General features: G+C 44.7%; 2 protein-coding genes across 8 annotated transcripts in view; one reads left to right on the top strand and one right to left on the bottom strand.

The window, feature by feature from the left end:
• The window catches only part of ZBTB33 (zinc finger and BTB domain containing 33), a 33,346-nt gene extending 28,041 nt beyond the window's left edge, over window positions 1-5,305 (top strand). Inside the window, exons 3-4 of one of the 2 annotated variants that reach the window (XR_011435029.1) lie at window positions 4,930-5,101; window positions 5,208-5,305. Coding sequence is in view for 1 of the 2 variants with exons in the window: in XM_023633758.2 (XP_023489526.1) it covers window positions 4,930-4,941 (12 nt within the window). In the remaining variant the exon portion in view is untranslated. Of the gene's footprint in view, window positions 1-4,929 lie in introns of both variants that reach the window. The other variant, XM_023633758.2, reaches the window with a different exon arrangement.
• TMEM255A (transmembrane protein 255A) overlaps window positions 1-18,876 on the bottom strand; it is a 46,938-nt gene that overhangs the window by 13,981 nt on the left and 14,081 nt on the right. Inside the window, exons 3-8 of one of the 6 annotated variants that reach the window (XM_001501250.7) lie at window positions 17,608-17,670; window positions 15,314-15,403; window positions 10,270-10,338; window positions 8,759-8,830; window positions 8,260-8,348; window positions 434-596 (exon numbers count right to left, since the gene is read on the bottom strand). In XM_001501250.7, coding sequence (XP_001501300.2) covers window positions 434-596; window positions 8,260-8,348; window positions 8,759-8,830; window positions 10,270-10,338; window positions 15,314-15,403; window positions 17,608-17,670 — 546 coding nt within the window. The remainder of the gene's footprint in view (window positions 1-433; window positions 597-8,259; window positions 8,349-8,758; window positions 8,831-10,269; window positions 10,339-15,313; window positions 15,404-17,607; window positions 17,671-18,876) is intronic. The other 5 variants (XM_003365866.5, XM_023633759.2, XM_014729143.3 and 2 more) reach the window with 5 other exon arrangements.

Consider the following 18,876-nt stretch of genomic DNA (forward strand, 5'->3'; position numbering starts at 1 on the left):
AACTCCAGGATGGAATTCCTAGGGAGAGGGAGAATAGCATTACTCTTACTTGTAGCTAAAAACCCTCTTTCTTTCCATTTCTCCCAAAGTCTGTTAGGGAAAAAGGTTTCCCCTAAAAGGGAGTGGGGAGTATGAAAGGCTACGTTTACATAACCAGTGTGAACAGGAGAATTGAGAACACTTCTCCCTCCCCAACGCGCCCCTAGAACGTGCCACAAGAACACAGGCAACCCATGGTAACAAGAAATATTTGCAGACTGATGGTATGACCTGGCTCCCTCAACTTGAGATATTTGAAGGCAGCTACACTCTTGAAGCAATTGCTTCTGATTCTTCCCTTCACAACATGGGTCCCCATTGCTCCCAACCTCCTAGCCTTGACCAGGCTCCAGATAGGGGCCTGTGTGGAATGGAAGATCAGTTCATTCCTTACCATATCCTTAAAGCCTCCAAGGACAGCGGCAGTGATGATGCCCAGGAACAGCCCAACGATGTTGAGGATGGTGGCAGACCAGAGCAGGTGGTAGAGGTGGATGATATCCTGGCAGCTGCTGACATCGATGTACTCGTAGTACCCACCAGTGATCTCCACACGGCTGGACAGGGAGAAGCACACTCTAGTCAGTCCCCAGGGAGCAGGCTGTCCCCTAGGGCTTTGGCTACCATGCAACTCAGCAAAAAGATTGGCAGGTGGGGAGCTATCATAAGGGACATCATAGCCATGAACGTGCTCGGGGAGCAAGACACTACAATAAATCAAAGTGATTGCTCTTTATCAAAAAAGAGAAAACCGCTCCTACCTACCAGAGAAACACATCATCACTAACACTAATCCTAGATAACATTTATTGACACTTGCTGTGTGCTAGGCACAGCGTCATTTTACATATATGAATTCATTAAATCTGCACTGTCTAATAGGGTAGCTACTAGTCACATGTGGCTATTTAAATTTAAATTAATTCAAATTAAGAAAAATTTAAAAAATTCAGTTCTTCAGTCTCACCAGCAACATGTTAAGTGCTCAACAGCCACACTTCTAAGGGCCCCACTAGTGGCTGGTTACTGTACTGGACAGAGCAGATTACAGACTATTTCCGTTGTCGCAGAAAGTTCTATTAGACAGTACTGCATATCCTTACAGTAGCCTGTGAGCTTGGTACTATCACCATTCCTGTTCTATAGATGAAAAACCTAAAGCACAGAGTGGTTAGGAACTTGCTCAGGTCATAAGTGGTAAAGCTGGGATCTAAATTTAGGCTTCAAAGATTTCAGTGTTTCCTCTTTCAAAACAAAACACAACACAACAACAAACAAACAAAAAACAATGTCCCAATAAAGATCTAAGCTGAGTTGCTGCACAAAACCCGAATATCACCTCCTCGGAGAGGCCTTCCATGGCCACTCTGTCCAAAGACACCTTCCCCTCCTACCCAGCCCAGTCACTCTCTATCACATTGCTTGCTATGGATTGAATTATGTCCCCCTCCAAAATTCATATGTTGAAGCCCCAACTCCCAGTGTGACTGAATTTGGAGAAGGACTTTTAGGAGGTAATTAAGGTTAAATGAGGTCATAAGGGTGGGGCCCTAATCTGACAAGATTGGTGGCATTATAAAAAGTGGAAGAGAGAGTGCGAGATCTCTCTCTCCATACCGCACACTGAGGAAAGGCCACGTGAGCACACAGCAAGAAGGTGGCCGTCTGCAAGCCAAGGAGAGAGCCCTCCCCAGAACTCGACTATGCTGGCACCTCGATCTCAGACTTCCTGTTTCCAGAATTATGAGAAAATAAATGCCTATTGTTTAAGCCACCCAGTCTATGGTATTTTGTTATGGCAGCCCAAGCTGACTAACACATTTCCCTTCTTTAATTCTTCTGTAGCACTCATTCCTTACTAACGTGTCTGCTTCACTACTGTCTATCTCCCCAACTTGAATGTGAGCTCTATGAGGACAGCGACTTGATTCGTTTTGTTCACTGTTGGGCCTGACACATAGTTGGTGCTACATAAATACCTGCTGAATTACATGAAAGTTCCTGTCCTCCTGGATGTTGCAAACTAGTTTACAAGTTCGCCCCTGGAATCTATAATGAATCTCAAACACTGCGATTCTTAAAACTAAAGTCACAACCAAATACCCTGGCATCAGGATGGTTATTACATGTGACTCCCCTGCTATAAGAACACTGAAATGAAAAAGAGAAAAATTAAAAGTTAACCTCCAGGAACCGGCCTGGTGGTGCGGCAGTTAAGTGTGCACTGTCCACTTCGGCGGCCCAGGGTTCACCGGTTCAGATCCCGGGTGCGGACATGGCACTGCTTGGCAAGCCATGCTGTGTTAGGCGTCCCACATATAAAGTAGAGGAAGATGGGCATGGATGTTAGCTCAGGGCCAGTCTTCCTCAGCAAGAAGAGGAGGATTGGCAGCAGTTAGCTCAGGGCTAATGTTCCTCAAAAAAAAAAAAAAAGCGAACCTCCAAAATGAATCAGGGAGGAATTATTCACACAAGAAAGACTTTTAAACCTTACAGATGGATTTCTCTTAGGATCCTTTAAAATCAGTGTTTCTTTAAGGAATTGCAATCAGTGTGGTTACAGGACAGACTGCATCAGAATCACCTGTGTTTGTGTGTATGCGTGCCTGCCTGTATGTTCAGTGTATTATTTGTGTGCCTGTGGGTGTCTCTGTGTGTGTGTATTCACCTTTGAGAAAGAGATGTTAAACATGCAGATTCCTAGGCCCAGCCCCAGTCCTACTGAATCTGGCAGAATCTCTTGGGGTGAGGCTGTAGAATCTGTGTTAACAAGCTCACTGATATTGGAGACCCATTGTTTTAAATAGTAAGCTTCCATAGTAGAATTTTAAAGGTGTTTCAATTCCTCAGAATTTGAATGGGATTTCAGTATTTTTAAGAACACAGCTGAAGAGATCACCCACAAGCATACATTGTCTCCTATTAGCGGGCACTGTACTCAGTCCTGGGGATGGTGCAGGGAGGATGCCCAGATAACTTACTGCCCAAAAAAACGGCCCAGCTGTACAAAGACTATCCCCTGAAAAGGGCAGGCCTGTGTGCAGGGGTGAGTGTGGGATTGCAGGGGCACAGGAGAGGCTTGAGAGTCAGCTTCTGACTTCCTCAAATTATCTTTGCCTACCTCCTAATTCACTGAAGACAGGCTAGTAGTACCTATGGCTAGGCGGTATGGCATAGCAGACTCTGGAGTTGTACTGCATTTGAACTCCGGCTCTGTCACTTATTTGCTGACTGACTCTGAGTAACTTTCTTAACCTCTCTGAGCCTGGAGGATTTAATGAGAGAATGCATGAAAGCAGTACTCCAGCACATTATAAGAGCCCCCAGCAAAACTTGTAGCTATATTTTTTTCCCTTCTAAGAGCTTGTCTCTGGACATGATTCAAACCCTTGAATCTTGTTCTTAAAGGCATTAATGCTTTACTGTCACAGACCACACCATGGAGATAGGTTAGTAGTTTGTTTAAAATACTCAGTAATTGTAGAGAATATACGTTTGGTTTCCGTTTGAGCAGGTTCAGCAGCTACTGAAATACTTTTTACCGAAGTGTGAAGCAAAAGAATGCTCATACTTAAATCTGGTTTAGGGCTTAGCAAATTAATGCGGTTTGTTTCTGTTTGAGATTCATGATTCCATTTGGTTCAGTCTCTGGGCAGAGCTTCCTCTGAAACTCCATCTTTAGCATTCTCACTGCTCCCACCCTCAAGCCTCCATGACTGCAGGGCCCTCCTGCCAGACCCCACCATTGCCTAATTAAGCTTCCTAAAATATTTTTAAAACTAAGTCATTCATTTAATCAAAACCCTTCAATGGCTCCCCATTACCTTCTGGGAAAAGTGTCCAAATTCCTCAGTCTGTCATAATCTGACTCCAAAATGGACTCCACATTTCAACTAGGCTGGAGTCCTCAGAAGCCCCACATTGGCCGTGCTAGGTACTTATTCCAAATCTTTGCCCAGATTTCTCTCCCTGCATGGAAGATACTGCCTTCTGTTTTCTGCCTGTCCTAATCTCCCCCACTGCTCAAAGCTTCAATACTCACCTCTCTACTGCCTTCTTCAGGGATTCCAGTGCCCATTCATTAGCTTTCCCCTGGACTCCCACAGCCTCAGACAGTTTGTTCTTCTTAGTTTGGCACTTTGTATGTCAATAATTCAGTAATTTATTTAATCCAATGTTTACTGAGTGCCTACTCAAAGCTGAGTACAGTGCTGGGTGCTGAAGCTACGACCAAGGCGAAGGCGGACATGATGTCTCTGTCTAATTGTAACTTCCTAAGGGCAAGGGTCATCTCTTATACTTCTTTTATGTCTCCCTCACTACCTAGTACAGTGGTAGAAACATTATAGGTCATCAATAGATACTTGGTGAATGAGTAATTGAGTTCAAAGACTGATCATTGCATTGATCATGAGATTGATTACCCAATATGGGCTTTCACCCCCTTGCTCTCAACTTACTGGGTGTGCCTGGAGAAACAGATAACCTTTCTGTGTTTCAGTCCCCATTAACAAAGTAGGAGGCAACAGATCTTGAATAAGGCAGAAGGGCATCCTTCTGCTTTTCAGTAGGGGCCTGTAACCATTCACCAACTCTTGGTGGACAGGCAGTGGCAATGGACAACCTCTGTGTACATCTCTCTCACTATATGTATTCTGTGTATCAGTCTAAAACCCCCTCCCCACAATCCCCCCTGGTAAACTGAATTCCTTAAGGGCAAAATTATGTTTTATTGATACCTATTCTTCTAGAACAGTCCCTGGCACATAGTGGGAGCTCAATAAAAGTTTGCCAAAGGGAGGAATGAATGAAAGTAAGCTATCATCTTTCATTTTATTACCAGCTGAAGCAGTTCACAAACCACCTCCCATTTCCTTTCATTTCCTTTAGGTCACACACTGAAAACCAGTGATATTGACTTGACCTCTCAAAGCTGAGTGAAGTACTCTGAAAGGCAGCTGCTGAGGAGCTGTGTCCTCGAGAAAGCCACCTTCCTGCACAAGGCTAAATGGAATCATCTAAGTTCGGCATTAAAACCTCACTGTCCCTGACGTCAAAGAAGGTCTGTGGGTTTGTGGGGACAGTAGAAGCCCTGTTTCCGTAGCACTGTACAAATGACTGCCTGATGTTTTTGTTCCCACTTTTTTTTTTCTTGGCCTCCTTTCCAGGAAATGGACTGGAGGAGCTGGCAGTTGATTAAAAATAGGCTTCGTGTGAGGAAAACAAATATGCATTCGGCAAAATTAAAGTCTCTGTGCCTCAGAAAGCTTGTTGCTAGCTATATTTAGGCCTGGAGTTTAGGCCTCTCCGGTGCCGGCTGGAAAAAGCCTCGGGTCAAGGAAAATCTTTTCCCTCTATTGTAGGATTGTCGCCTTTTAAGTCTCACGGCCTTGGTTTATGACTTAATGGGATTGTTTCCTGATGAAAAGCTCAAGTGGCTCTGCCCTTGAATCTTAGCACTACAGACTTGGGAACAGCCTTGCTTGCTGCCCAGGGCTGGCCTCCAAGCATCAGGTACGCAAGAAACTTTTCCAGGCTTGAAGATCTTTAGGGTCAGTGTCCCCATGACCCCTCTTAGTTGCCTAGTCCAATATTTTATTTTCCTGGTAAAAAGGATGTTCCTCTTTTTGTTCCTTTTCAACAAATGTTACTTCCTTTTCATCAGGTCTTTACTCATGCCCAGTCCTGTGCTGGGGCCTTGGGATATAGATAAGATTAAGTCATGTTCGCTGCCTTTAGGGAGCCCAGAGTTTAGCACAGCACATCATAAAATTCCTTTAGAGCCTTGAAGACAATACTGGCATAACTTGCTTTAAGAAAATAAGAAAGTCAGTTATGAAGTTCAGATTGACAGGAAGATAAATTGGGCTTGAGTCTCCACTTTCAGAAAAACATTCACCTGAGGGCTCAGCTAAATGGAATTTAAAGTAGGATATAGTTTGTTCAAACCTTCAGAAACATACCTAATTGCAGAGAGAAGGTGTGTTTGTAAGGAATCACTTAGCCCTCTCAGCGAGCCTCCTCTCTCCTTCTCTGATCTCAGGCCTGTTTCTGGCCAGCTCCCAGCTCCCACCCCAGGAGGCCATGAAATGGGAAAGGAGAGGGGAGCAGGCCAGAGGAGGCGGGAGAGCAGTAAGAAGAATGGAGGACCATGTCAAGAGGAGAGGGGAGGTAAAAAGAGAGGGAGAGACAGAGCAGGGGAGAGAGGGATAAGGAGAGGCAAGAGGAAAGATAGCAAAATAACCCTAATTCCCCTAGGACCTATTTTACATTCCTTTGATCATTTTGGAAGGATGGGCTCAGGAAGTGCAATTACAGCCAGCTCTCAGTCACTGCTGCTAAGGAGGGAAGTCCTTTACAAGTGTTAGTTATTATTACAACATGAATAATTGAACCTCCCAGATAATCCCCAAATCTCATTTGAGTCTTTAAGTTGGCTTCCTCCGCTGCCAGACCTTTTCAAGAAATGAGACTGGTGCTAGCGAAGAAGGTAAAGGACTGGTGTAAGTTCCCACTCCTTTCCTCCCTGCCTACAGTCAGGTCTTAATCCTCAAACCAGAGGATCCCTAATACTGAGAGTAGGGAGAGTGGGTGAGGAGGAGGTCGTATCCATCTAACCCCTTTCCGTCTAGCTCCATCCAGGCCCTTCTACCAACTCCTCCCGTCCTCCCTCCGTCTCCTGGCCCTCAGCACTCCCGCACTGAGAGTCTAAAGAAAACATGTGCACGAGCAGGCATTGGCTGACACATCCCACAGGCAGGGCTGTTCACTTATGCTCTGCATCACCTGCTCTGTGACGCATGACTGTTGATTCCACCTTTTAAATTGCTCTTAAAGGTATTCCTTGCTTTCTATTGTCCCCAAACCAAATTAATCTAGGCTTCATCCTCTTTGGCCTGGACTCTTACAGTGGTCCCCCAGCTGCCTCCAGTCTCTAACCACTCTCAAATCCAGCTTCCATGCTATACCCTTCAGTGGCTCCCAACTTCTTACTGGGTCAAGTCCAAAGGCATTCCTATGGCCAGTGAGCCCTCCATGATCTGACCTGTGACTACAGCTCTGCCTCAGCTCCTACTACCTTGTATAACTACCCCTTTATATAACTACGCCCACCTCACAACAGCTGGGAATACCCTCCCCACCTCCATGCCCTTTCAGTTTGTTTCCTAACTCCCTACTTATCCTTTAAGTTTCAGCTCCCACATCACCTCCTCCTTGACACTGTTCCTCCAGCAATTCTGACTTTCAGTCATTTGAGTCACCAGTGTCCCCAGTATATCCACTGGTTCCCCACCGCATTTATCACACTGTATTGCAATCAATTGTTCAAGTCTGTCTTCCCTACTAGTCTATGAGCTCCTCAGCAGTAATCTCTGTATTCCTAGTACCTAAATATGTTTTGAAAGAAAGAATAAATGACATTTTAACAATTAGAGGGCAGAGAGCCAGAGTGGTTGTAGCAGAACTAGCACCAAGCCTGCTCCTGCCTCAGGGCCTTTGCACTTGCTATTCCCTCTGCTTGAAACACTCTTTCCCCAAGTATCTACTTGGGTTGCCCTCTCACATCATTCAGGTCTCTGCACAAATGTCACTTCCTCAAAGAGGCCTTCCCAAGCTACTCTATCTAACATAGCATACACATTCCTCACCTTGGCACTATCTATCTTTTTCACTTCATTTTTTTTCAGAGCTTTGATCAACAATTGGCAAATTATATATTCATGTGTTTATTTACTGCCTTCCCTAATAAAATATAAGCTCCGTGAGGGCAAGAACTTTTGTTTTGTTTGCTGCTGAATCTCCAGTGTCTAGAACAGGGCCAGGCACAGAAAAAGTGCTCAATACCTATCTATTTGTTAAATGTTGTTGAACTTGGACTTAGAGAGAACTGGGTTTGAACCCTACCTCTACCATTTTCAAGTTCTGTGTACCCTGTGCTAGTTTTCTGTTTCCTCTGAGCCTCACTTTCATCATCTGTAAAATGAGGATAATAATTCTACATACATCATAGGTAAGAATTAAATGAGATCAAATATTTGAAAGCACTTAGCATGATGCCTGACACAGAGAAGGCAGGTAATGCATGTTAGCTGAAATCTGTTGACAGACCAATGTCTTCTACTTCTCTGATCCCTACCATGTACCCTTCCCCTATCCTAGCCCTTCTAGTGCTTATTGTGATCAAACCATTATTCTCGTGTCTGCGGGTTCAGCACTTACTTGCCGCAGTTGTAGAGGTCACAGCAGAAGCAAGTGTTTCCCCGAATGCGAGGTGTGCAGAATCCACGACTGAGGTGAGGGCAGTTCACCTGAGGGCACACAACAGTGCGGAAATTAGCTGGCACTGGAATGGGAGGCAGGACCCTCTGGGACTGCAGATGTGAGTTAGTGACTGATGGAGACAGTAAGGATGGCTGTGAAATGAACACACCAACCCATGAGAGGGATGGGGCTGGGCAGGGGCTGGCTGATCTTGTGCATGAGGCAAGTCACTGTGTAGCTGGGCTTGCGTCCCGCCTCAGCTGCAACCCTCAGTGCCCCATCCCTGAAAGGTGGAGATGGAGAGGTGGAAGGATGGATGGAAGGACGGACGGAAGAACAAATGGACGGTAGGAAATAAGGATACGAGGGGAAGGGGAATCTGGGCACAGGAAGAAAAGGGCTCAGGTGGGAAGGAAGACAGAGGGACCATCACATGCACTCTGAAGTACAATAGTACCTCTCTAGCTGCCTGGGTAAGGTTCCTCATAACCCTCGCGGAAGGAGAATTTTTGGTTGAGGAACTTATGACCTTATACAGGAAAAATAGGGTTAGGGGGACCAGGGTTACAAGTGAAACTATGGAAGTCATTAATATTTTTACAGTCACCAAGTTAACACAAGAAAGCGATCAAGACGAAATTCAAGAGAATAGCAATGACATTTTACTCATCTTGAGTTTGCAAAAATATTTTTAGATTAGTTTCCATTTACCATCTTTTACTTGTAAGAAATTTTCTACGCTCTCTTCACCATATGGATGCAATGAAGTGCTTGTAAATTTGTTTTGCTGTGTCGTAGAGAATATTCATGGTAAACAGGTACTTTTTTCTATATTGCCTCGTTCATCCAAATACTGACTGCCTTTGGTGCACACACGTTTCTACCCCTCCCTCCTAACCCAAGGATAGCTAGAAAAATGGTAAGTTTGTGACTGGGGAAAGAGAAAGAGGGTAAGTGGATGGCAGAGCCATAGTAGAAGCATTCATTCCGATGCCTTGGGAGTAGGGCCATCGCTCTGCCTAACTCCAAGGGCACCATTCACGTTATAGTTTCTGTAGAATGGCTTCCCCTGAAGTTGTGCAATGCAGAGGCCATTTTATGTCCACTTGCCTCTCTTTTCTCCCAATCACAAGTTTACCATTTTTCTAACTATTCTCAGGGGTGGAGGGGTAACTTTCAACCTGAGGTTAATAGAGTACCAAATTGTCAAGGTTCCCAGAAGCACACAGTAAAGTTTCATAGTAAAGGGATCTCTGGGTTGGGGAGGGATTATTGTGTACTGAAATGAAAGCTCTCCGAAAGCACCTGCAGCCGTGCTTCACCTCACTGCCCACTGCCTCTCGTTCTGCATGAGGTGAAACAGAACACAAGGAGAACTGTGTGGGGTGGGAGCGAGATGCTTTCATGTGCCCCCTCAAGCAATATCACACTGGCCTCATTGAGGTGTCACGAGAGGGGCCAGGCCGGCAGTCCGAGCCTCCCCAGAGCCTCCAAGTGGACCAATGGTAACTTCTCAACTACCTTCATTTGGCTTCCTGATCCCTCCTGCATGTGGGGCTCAGGCTCTGCCTCCCTTGTCCAGGCCTACTGCCTTGGTGGGGCTCCCACTTTTCTTCCAGCTGGGCACTGAGCCCAGGCAACTGAACCATCAAGCACAGAGACAGGGGAGGGGCCTGCCTTGTGGCCTCTGCACTCTCATTTGTCCCTCTTGGGATCAAAGCCACACACTGAGAGGCTGCCTGCTGGGGTCAGAGGGGCAGCCTGTGGCCACAGAACAAAGTAAATCTGATTAGGCCTCATGAAGTTCCAACCTATGACCATGGCCTGTGCTCTGACCTACTGAAGAAATCAACTACAGATACCTAGCAGCAAGCCTTAGGCGCATGAAAAGGAGTAAAAGAAAGGGAGTTTCAGGCAGAATAGTAGATTTTCCCAAAAGGTAAGACATGCGGCCTCATTCTGGCTCACCTCCTCAGCTTCCTTCTGGGACGTCTTGGGGACATAGTGGCACCGGTTAGCGTAGAGTGGTTTCAGATCCTGGAAAGGGAAACACCAAACCGAAGGGGTTTTGGCCTTGGGAAATAAAGCAGCAAGTGCTCTGCTTGGTAATAAAAGATTTGAACACACACACACACACCAGAGCAGGCAGTAAGTTGGGTTAATTTCTGAAAGTTGCCCACCTAGGGAGCCTGCAAATGTGAGGATCAGATAAAAATGTTCTAATAACTGCTTTCTATTGGGCCACTTGGTTATGAGAAATTAGGAAATTGATTGAGAAATAGGTTTCTTGAAATTTCCTCTCTGGTTTTCTTTTATTTCTAGTCTTTGTCTTCTTGCAGAGTCCCCAGGGAACACGATTCAAAATTCCAGGTTATGGCAACATCGCACTCCCATACAGAGGGAGCCCAGCTCCAACAATGAGGTCTCATTATCACCTGGGGACAGGGCCAGGGCTGGCTGACGTGTACTCCCTGCTGTCATTGCTACAGCTTTTCCAGAAGGAAGAAAGCCTGAGGAAGCAAGCCCCAGGGGGATAGGCAACTACTGAGATTTTAACTCAACTGAACTATGAGCCATTTTCACTCAATTACGCAGATTAGATAAAGACAGTGAACTCCAAAAATACTGCTAAAGCCCAGAAAACTAACATGGGGCTCAAGGACAGTTGATTTACCCTGCTGGCTTGGCCAGCTTCCTGGTGAGGGAGCTCGCAGGCCGGGGGGTTGGGGTAGAACAGACAGACAGAAGCCAGTGCTACCTGGAAGCTTGCAGGCAGGGGATGTTTTTCGCTCTCAGGGTGACACTAAACATCCCCCAAGCGGTAGAGGGCTTCGGCCAAAAAGCAGGTTAGGGCAGGACAAGCAGTTTATGCAAACTGACCTTAGGGGTTTGACCAAGGCACCCTGGCAGAAGGAGTTTCCCTATTGCCCCCCTCCCTCCTGCCTCCACTTCTCCGCCACTTCCAATAATCCTAGTGGCTGCTTTTTCCCCGCACATGTGATTTAGCATCTCCTCTACCTGGCACCCGAATGCCTCCTGCCTCCCAGCCTGCTGCCCCATCAAGGACCTAGAACTTTCTATCATCTGCTTCTGCATGAACCTCCTGGCTGCTCAATGTTCTGAAAGTACATTGCCCTATTGGCTTAGCCTGGAGTCAGGTTGGAAAGGAATGAGGGTTCTCATGTTCACAGCTGGCAAAGTTTATTTTCTACGTTTGGGGAATGGCAGAAGTCATTTTTATCCTGAGGAAAGGGAGGCTTGATGTGCTGGTCATAGCTCTCCTGACCTCCTGGTTCTGCAAAAAGCATCCGGTCACCAACTGCCCTAAATGAAGACAGACATGTGTGATGGTTGCCCATTTGCTGCCTCTAGCTACTGGTCTGCATTAAGATCCCAGAGGAGGAACACACCCGTGCAAGTGGGAGGTAGGAAAAGGTCACTCAGCCAGGGTTCAGAACCTTTTTAATCTAAAGGGCTACCAACGTTGGAGTGAAGGGCTGGAAATGGAAATTGCCTTATGTTGAGTGTCTACCCTCTTAGGGCATTTCATACCCATTATTTCATATTATCCTCATGCTAACCCTGAGAGGTAGGTTACTATTATATCCATTTGGAAGAGGAGAAACTGTGGTATAAGGAGGTAAAGTGACTTTCCCGGCTAGTTAATGGCTATATTAGGGAGAGAGGAAGGGAAGGAAATCAGAGACAAGAGAAAGAAGGAACAAGATACATTTAGAGGGATGTGTAAGAAGGTAGGTTTTGAGAGGAAGCTCATATGCCCTTAAGCCAAAGGACAGGACAAGATGATATTAAAGGTCCTCAACAACAGAAAAGGCTGGTTTTAACCCATCCAAGTGGTGCTGGGTCCAAATGTGCCTTTCATTTAAACCAGCCAACAGATATCACCATAGATTAATAAAGTTTCCTTCCTCAAAACTCTCTGGGTGTCAGTAAGGACTGGCAGATGTCTTAGAACAGGTACAATGTAAGCAGAAAGTTTTCCTAAAGATTCATCCAGCCTTGCCCCAAACTCCTGAATCAAATGCTCTACAGCAAGCCGCTAACTGCAGGAGGTACGGAGGGCCTGGAGTCAGAGGCAGGTAGGTGGTCATTAGAGGAAACTTCCAATAAATATAACTTGGATTTTTCCCCATCACCTTTGCCTGAGGCCAGTGATCAAAAGCATTAGGAGTACCAAGGAAAAACAAATCAAAACCACAATGAGATACCACTTCATATTCACTAGGATAGCTAGAATGAAAAACTCAGATAATAACAAGAATTGGCAAGGATGTGGAGAAATTGGAACCCTCATACACTTTCAGTGGGAACATAAGATGGTGCAGCCACTTTGGAAAACTGTCTGGCAGTTCCTGAAAGGTTAAACATAGTTACCACATGAACCAGAAATTCCACTCCTAGGTATATACCCAAGGAAAATGAAAATGTCAACACAGAAACTTGTGCATGAATGTTTATAACAGCATTATTCATAATAGCCAAAAGATAGAAATAACCCAAATGTCCACCAGCTGGTGAATGGACAAATAAAGTGTGGTATATCCATACAATGGAATATTATTAAGCCACAAAAAGAAATGAAGCATGCTACTACGTGGATGAACCTTGAAAATATTATACTAAGTTAAAGAAGTCAGGTGGGAAAAGACCACATATTATGTGATTCCATGAATATGAAATGTTAATTAATATAGGGAAATCTATAGAGAAAGAAAGTAGATCAGTGGTTGCTTAGGACTGGGGGAATTGGGGGATAGGGTGGTGATAGCTAAAGGGTATGGGGCTTCTCTTGGGGATGATGAAAATCTTTTAAAATTGACGTGGTGATAATTTGCACATAACCATGAATATACTAAAAACCACTGAATGTACACTTTAAATGGGTGAATTATATGGAATGTGAACCACATCTCAGTAAAGCTGTTAAAAAAACATTAGGAGTGGGAGGAGGAGGGGGAAAAGAGGAAGCCATTTTAGCTCATGATGTCATCAAAATCTACTGTAGGCTTCTTGGCCACTAGGCCTGTGTTGCCATGGAGACTGCCTCAGAGTGAATACTGCCTGTCAAATGGGAGTAATAATGCCTGGCCTACTTGTCTCACAGGATTGCTATGGGTCTGGAATGAGATAATAGATATGAAGGCACATTGCAAAGCTAAATGCACTACACAAAAACAGGGAATTATTGTTATTAAGATGACTCCTGTTGAATACAAAATAGCATGCATACTATAAGTGACTGCAATCATGCTACAAGAAAAGGTATATATTCAGAGGGTAACAAGCAAAAATGATAAAAATTGCTATATTAGTGTGGTAGGATTGGGGATGTTGCAAGTTTGTGACGTGTCATTTGCCTTTTTAAAAAGAAAAAGATGGCAGCTCTCAACCGAAATCAGAAGGGATAGGTCTGATATAGGGTCCTACATTTATGTTCCTGGCCCTGAAAGGAAATTGGACACCCCTTACTTTCCCCTTCCCAGAAATTATCGCCTGAGATATCATTTCAGAAATTGCTTGGGTAGCAACACTGACCATGTGAGTTCCTCTGATCTTGGCAAACAAGGGACTGACCCTTATGTCTTGGAGGAAAGTCCAAGAACAAGTTGAAATTGAAATAATAATGTCGCAAATCATCCTTCTCCAGATCCAACCATACCTATGACACTCCCTTAGGATGACCTGCACTATTAGCCAATGACTGAAATGGAATATAATATCACTGATCCACAGAAAATTCTCACAATACAATTTTGCTTTAACTCAATTGTTTTAGAAGACAAGAAATTTCCAGCGAGTTCATGAGATGTTTTCATTTTTAATGTTGGTCCAGTTGGAATAAAATGAGTATTTGTGTTTGTTGTGGGGGCTCAGTAAGTTGTGGTAGCTCACTCTTGATTTCGGTCTGTGGGCCAGATCAGGGCTACGTTATGACTTCCCCGGGACTTAGGCATTTTTGCCTTTGTGGGCCCTTTCTCCATTAAAAGATATTGCAATTATATTTTATTTATTTTAATTAGATCTAATGACTGTATTGGGTATAAAGACAAATATATTTATATTCTATGAGAAAGTTTTTTTTCAATCTAAAAGTTCATCATTTTTCTTCTGATTTGAAAAGAAATGATAGTATTTTTATGGGACGCTGAAAGTACTATGGGTTGTAGGCACTGTGCCTATTGTGCCTAATGGAGAAGTCAGCCCTAGGCCAGAAGTCTGGAATAGTATGAAATGGAAAGCACTGGAAAAGGGGTGAGGGCTCCTGTGGACAGCCACATGGGAATGCTCTGAATCCCAGGCTTCCCCAGAGAAGAGGCCAGGTTTGGGTTTCAGGAGTAAAATGGCCTTTCTCAAGGCACAGCTTCTCCAGAGTAGGAAGTATTTGGCACCTTAACTCCAGGACTGGGCTCTGAGCGGAGGCTTCTAGCTCTGGGGCTTTCTCTGGACCCCAATCACATCACTACTATCCAACTACTGTCGTAGGGAGAGCAAAGTTCAGGTATCTGAGAAAAGGTGACTCTCTCCTCATGGTCTGCTCTTGTTGCTGTTGAAGGGGAGAGAGGTCAGCTATTGAAACCTTCAAGCCTCTCAGGAAGTCATGTGGCTTCCTGCTCCTCTCTCCCTATCTCCTCACTCCCAACATCAATTCAAAGCCATTCCCCTGGCCCCAGTGCCCTTGTCTTTGCCTTTCCGAATATCACCCACATGTCAAAGGCTTAGCTCCAGCCCTACGACCTCTGGGAAGCCTGCCCTGACCTCTGGAGTCCAAGATAAACCACTCCGGCTTTTAGAGTTTTTACCCTGAGCTTAGACCCAGTTCTCTAGATGCCTGTGTGTCCATCAGTGCCCTCATCTTCACTGTATGCTCCTGGAAGCAGGGATCCTGTCTTTTCCTTCTTCTGTACCCCTCACAGCACTTAGCACATATCCAGTACATACTCAACGAAACTTTGCTGTATTGCACATTTACTTTAACCCAGAAAATACTCACAATGTGTCTGGCAGCAAAGACTCCATCAACTATGGCACAACAAAAGGCTGCAATCACACCAAAGCTGATAAAGACGATAGAAGCCACCAGCTGTGGGGGGGGGGGGGGAGGAACAAAACAAAAGTGTCTGTTAGCCTTCCACTCTTGCTGCTTCTGGAGACTAGGCAATCCCCAAGAGACTGCCAGCCAAAGCAGAACTCTGGCCTGCCACTCCATGAGGATGTTCTTTTCAGTCATGCAGGATGAGTGGGAGTGGGCAGACGGGGAGACAGAGAAGGGGCCACTGGAGCACTTTTACATTTTCAGGGCAAGCTAAGAAATTGACTCCGTGAGTCTGTGAGCGCCAAATGTAGAGGAGGCTTGCTGGTATCCAGCACGCTGTCCGTGGAGGAATTTGACTCTTCCAATTCTCAGACTCGGAAAAATTCTGGACCTTTGACATCATGTAATCCAACCCCCTATTTTATTTATTGTAGAATTGGAGGCTCAGAATGGGTAAGTGGTGTGCCCAGGGTCACCATCTAGTCTACGGAAGAGCCTGGTGCTCACCAACTCGTCGTCCAACGTTCTCCTAAATCCCTCATACCACTACTTGATGGCGTAGTGGGCACTATGAAGATAGGAATGATTCTGAGGTCCCACACAACCCAACATGCCTTCTGCATTGAAGAAAGAGAACACGCAACTTACTAAGACTGAAATGTCAAAGACATTTTACAAGGATTGAAGTCTCTGAAACTGATCAACTCTGTGTGTTATATATGAAAAATCTGGAGTAAGAAAAATGTTTGCTTGAGCCAGACTGCCCTATTTTCTGATCATGTCAGATAACAGAAATTTTCCTAATAATTTGTCTTCCATTACAAGGGTGACACTACAACCCAGTGCGGGGGCAGGTGTTTCAAGGGGTTTCCAGGGCAGGGTTAGGTGCTGCCTGAGCCCACCATCTGCCTGTGTTGACCCTCAGAAATAGATGGGATCAGTGTTTTTCTTCCTTGAGGTGTTTGGGGGACACAAGGGGGAAATAGCATGGCATTGAGTTGCTCTCCAGGGAGAAGGAGGAAATCAAAAGTCAAGGCCACCCTAAGGTTCTCTCATCTTAACAGGTTAGGAGGAAATATCTCCTTTGGGAGTTGTTCAGAAACCTCTCTCTATAAACCTCACTTCACAGCACTACAGAGAATTGGTAAATAATGGATGAACGATGTCATGAAATTGGCATTATTAGCTATGCTATGCTCAGCTCTACAATTAAAACTCCCCTGTTATTTTGAATAATTTAAGCCCAAAGTGCAAACACAACTGCAGGGGGGACTCCAGGTGAAACAGAAGAAGAGAACTATTAGAACTCCCTTGAGGGTGATTCCCCACATTGCTGGGGGAGAACATATGGTTAGAGTTCCCTGTCACTGGAGCTATTACGTTATCTGATTAAACTTGCTGTTAAATAGACCCAGTTATCCAAGTCTCAATGGCACAGAGACTTGAACGTGGGGAGCCTAATCAGTCCACCATCTGACCACTCACCAGGTGTCTTGATTTACTAGCCTATAAAACTGCAATATGCTTGCAATTCGGTCTGTACCTTCTTCTCTTGCCCTCCAGGAAGGCTTCTCAGGCTGAACCATGAAAATACAGCAGTTTGCCCTTGTGGTCCTCCTTTAGGACATAGAAATTTCTAAGTTTTACCTCCTGTTATATGCTCATCCTTTCTTTCAACCTTACAACATACTTAGCTTTGAACTACGGGTAATGGAAATACTTTAGGTTGGCTTCATAATTTTATTTTGCCTTCTGTGTGCCCCCAGTATATTTGTTCTCTTAGTCAACATCCCCTAGACTGTAATCTCCTAAAAGGCAGGAACCCTCTGAGAAAACTTCCCCCAAAGATTATGCATCAGAGAGGAAGTTGTGAGGGTCACCAATAATCCAGGGCTGCAGCAACAGAAATCACAGAAGCAAAGGCGTTCTAGGCGAGGACAATAGCCTGACTGGATGGGCTGGAGTATTCCTTTTGGAGTAAGGAGGAAAGCAAAGGGCAAGATCCAGAATATTCTATTCCTGTACCTTAAGGAGAGTAGCTATGCCACTGAGGGAGCATCAGGCAAGATGAGAACAAGTCCCATTCCACAGGGTCACTTTAAAACAAGTTCCCTAGAGGCTTAGGAGAAAAGGCAAAGTAGCAGTTTCTTTTGTGGCCCAATTTGGGCAACCTTAAGAAATATATTACTTATTCATATAAATGTCAAGCTTTTTCAGACAAAGAACTTGATTCTACAGCAATGAAAACTTACCATCTGCCGTTTGTTCTCAACAAGATTTGATCCGATGATTCCAAGGAATGATCCAAAGCCGAGCTGCAAAGCAACGTGGCATACATAGCATGTGGGAAGACGGTCAGCCTGACCACACAATCATTCCAGCTCCTGGATGTGATTCAGGATCACGGAGAATAACTGGGGTATAGACGCTAAAGCCACATGCAGTTGTTACTTACACAAATATAGTACGTGCGATAAAAGTATTTATCCCACCATTTGCCGATTTTTCCTTGTAGATATGAATCACACCTAAAAAGAAACTCATGTGCTCAAAAACTAAAAGTAAAGGTCAACCATAGCTTTCAGAGCCTGCTTATTTCAATTTCAATATCCATTACCTAGCATGTGACTGGTGAGTCAGTAAGAGACATATAATGGTGAAAAGCACGCATTATATTCTGATCTTTATCATTGTTTTGAAAAGAGACCTTCCGCTCTGATGCATGGATTTCAAAATAAAGGTTTGAAATAGCAAATTTTGACACATCTGGCACATTAATCAAACCCAGGAAGTACTTTAGAAATCAGCAAGCACCTTAACCTAGGCTTAAAAAAAAACCCAAAACTTTCTTTCTGAAAGCCTATATTTGTGGTTGACCCACTGTAATTTATGTTAGCACTTATGCACCTCTTCTTCCATCTCTGCTTCATTTACGGACAGAAAGCATTCATTAAAGGGTGAACAGAAATGGCAGTGTAAAACCCTGAACAACAATTTCCCTGTCTAAGTGGCTGGGATGATGGTTCAGTGCAGCAGACCCCACTTTCCTTTTGGTTTTGCCATTAGTGGACTGAGTCTGCCAGTCTCAACTGAAAACGATCACTAACCGATGGCTGTTGATGGGGATGAAAATGGAAGGAGTAAAAAGCAGTGAGAATGGACCAATAAATCTTAACACAAGTTCAGCGATGTAGTTACATTTCTCTTTAACCTCACTAATGGTCTGGGTTTCCATCTGCAGCCTCACCTTTGTTCACAGGGGCATCTATTTCAGTCTGAGGCCCCCAAGCCTTACACCTAGGCTTAAAAATGTAATGGACTCAAGTGCTGGGCTAAAGCTTGGCGGGGGGGCAGTGTAGGGGGACTGGGTGGTTGTCTCCGAAACCAGAGAAGGAAAGGAAGGAAGGAATGTAAATTTCTAAGGACTCATTCTGCAGAGCCACTCAGCCAGCAATCCCTCTTGGGAAATAGAAGCTAAAGTACATAAGGGCATATCCATGCCATCCAAGACGCTACGGAGA

The sequence above is a fragment of the Equus caballus genome, chromosome X (assembly GCF_041296265.1).
Source record: "Equus caballus isolate H_3958 breed thoroughbred chromosome X, TB-T2T, whole genome shotgun sequence".
Taxonomy (NCBI): domain Eukaryota; kingdom Metazoa; phylum Chordata; class Mammalia; order Perissodactyla; family Equidae; genus Equus; species Equus caballus.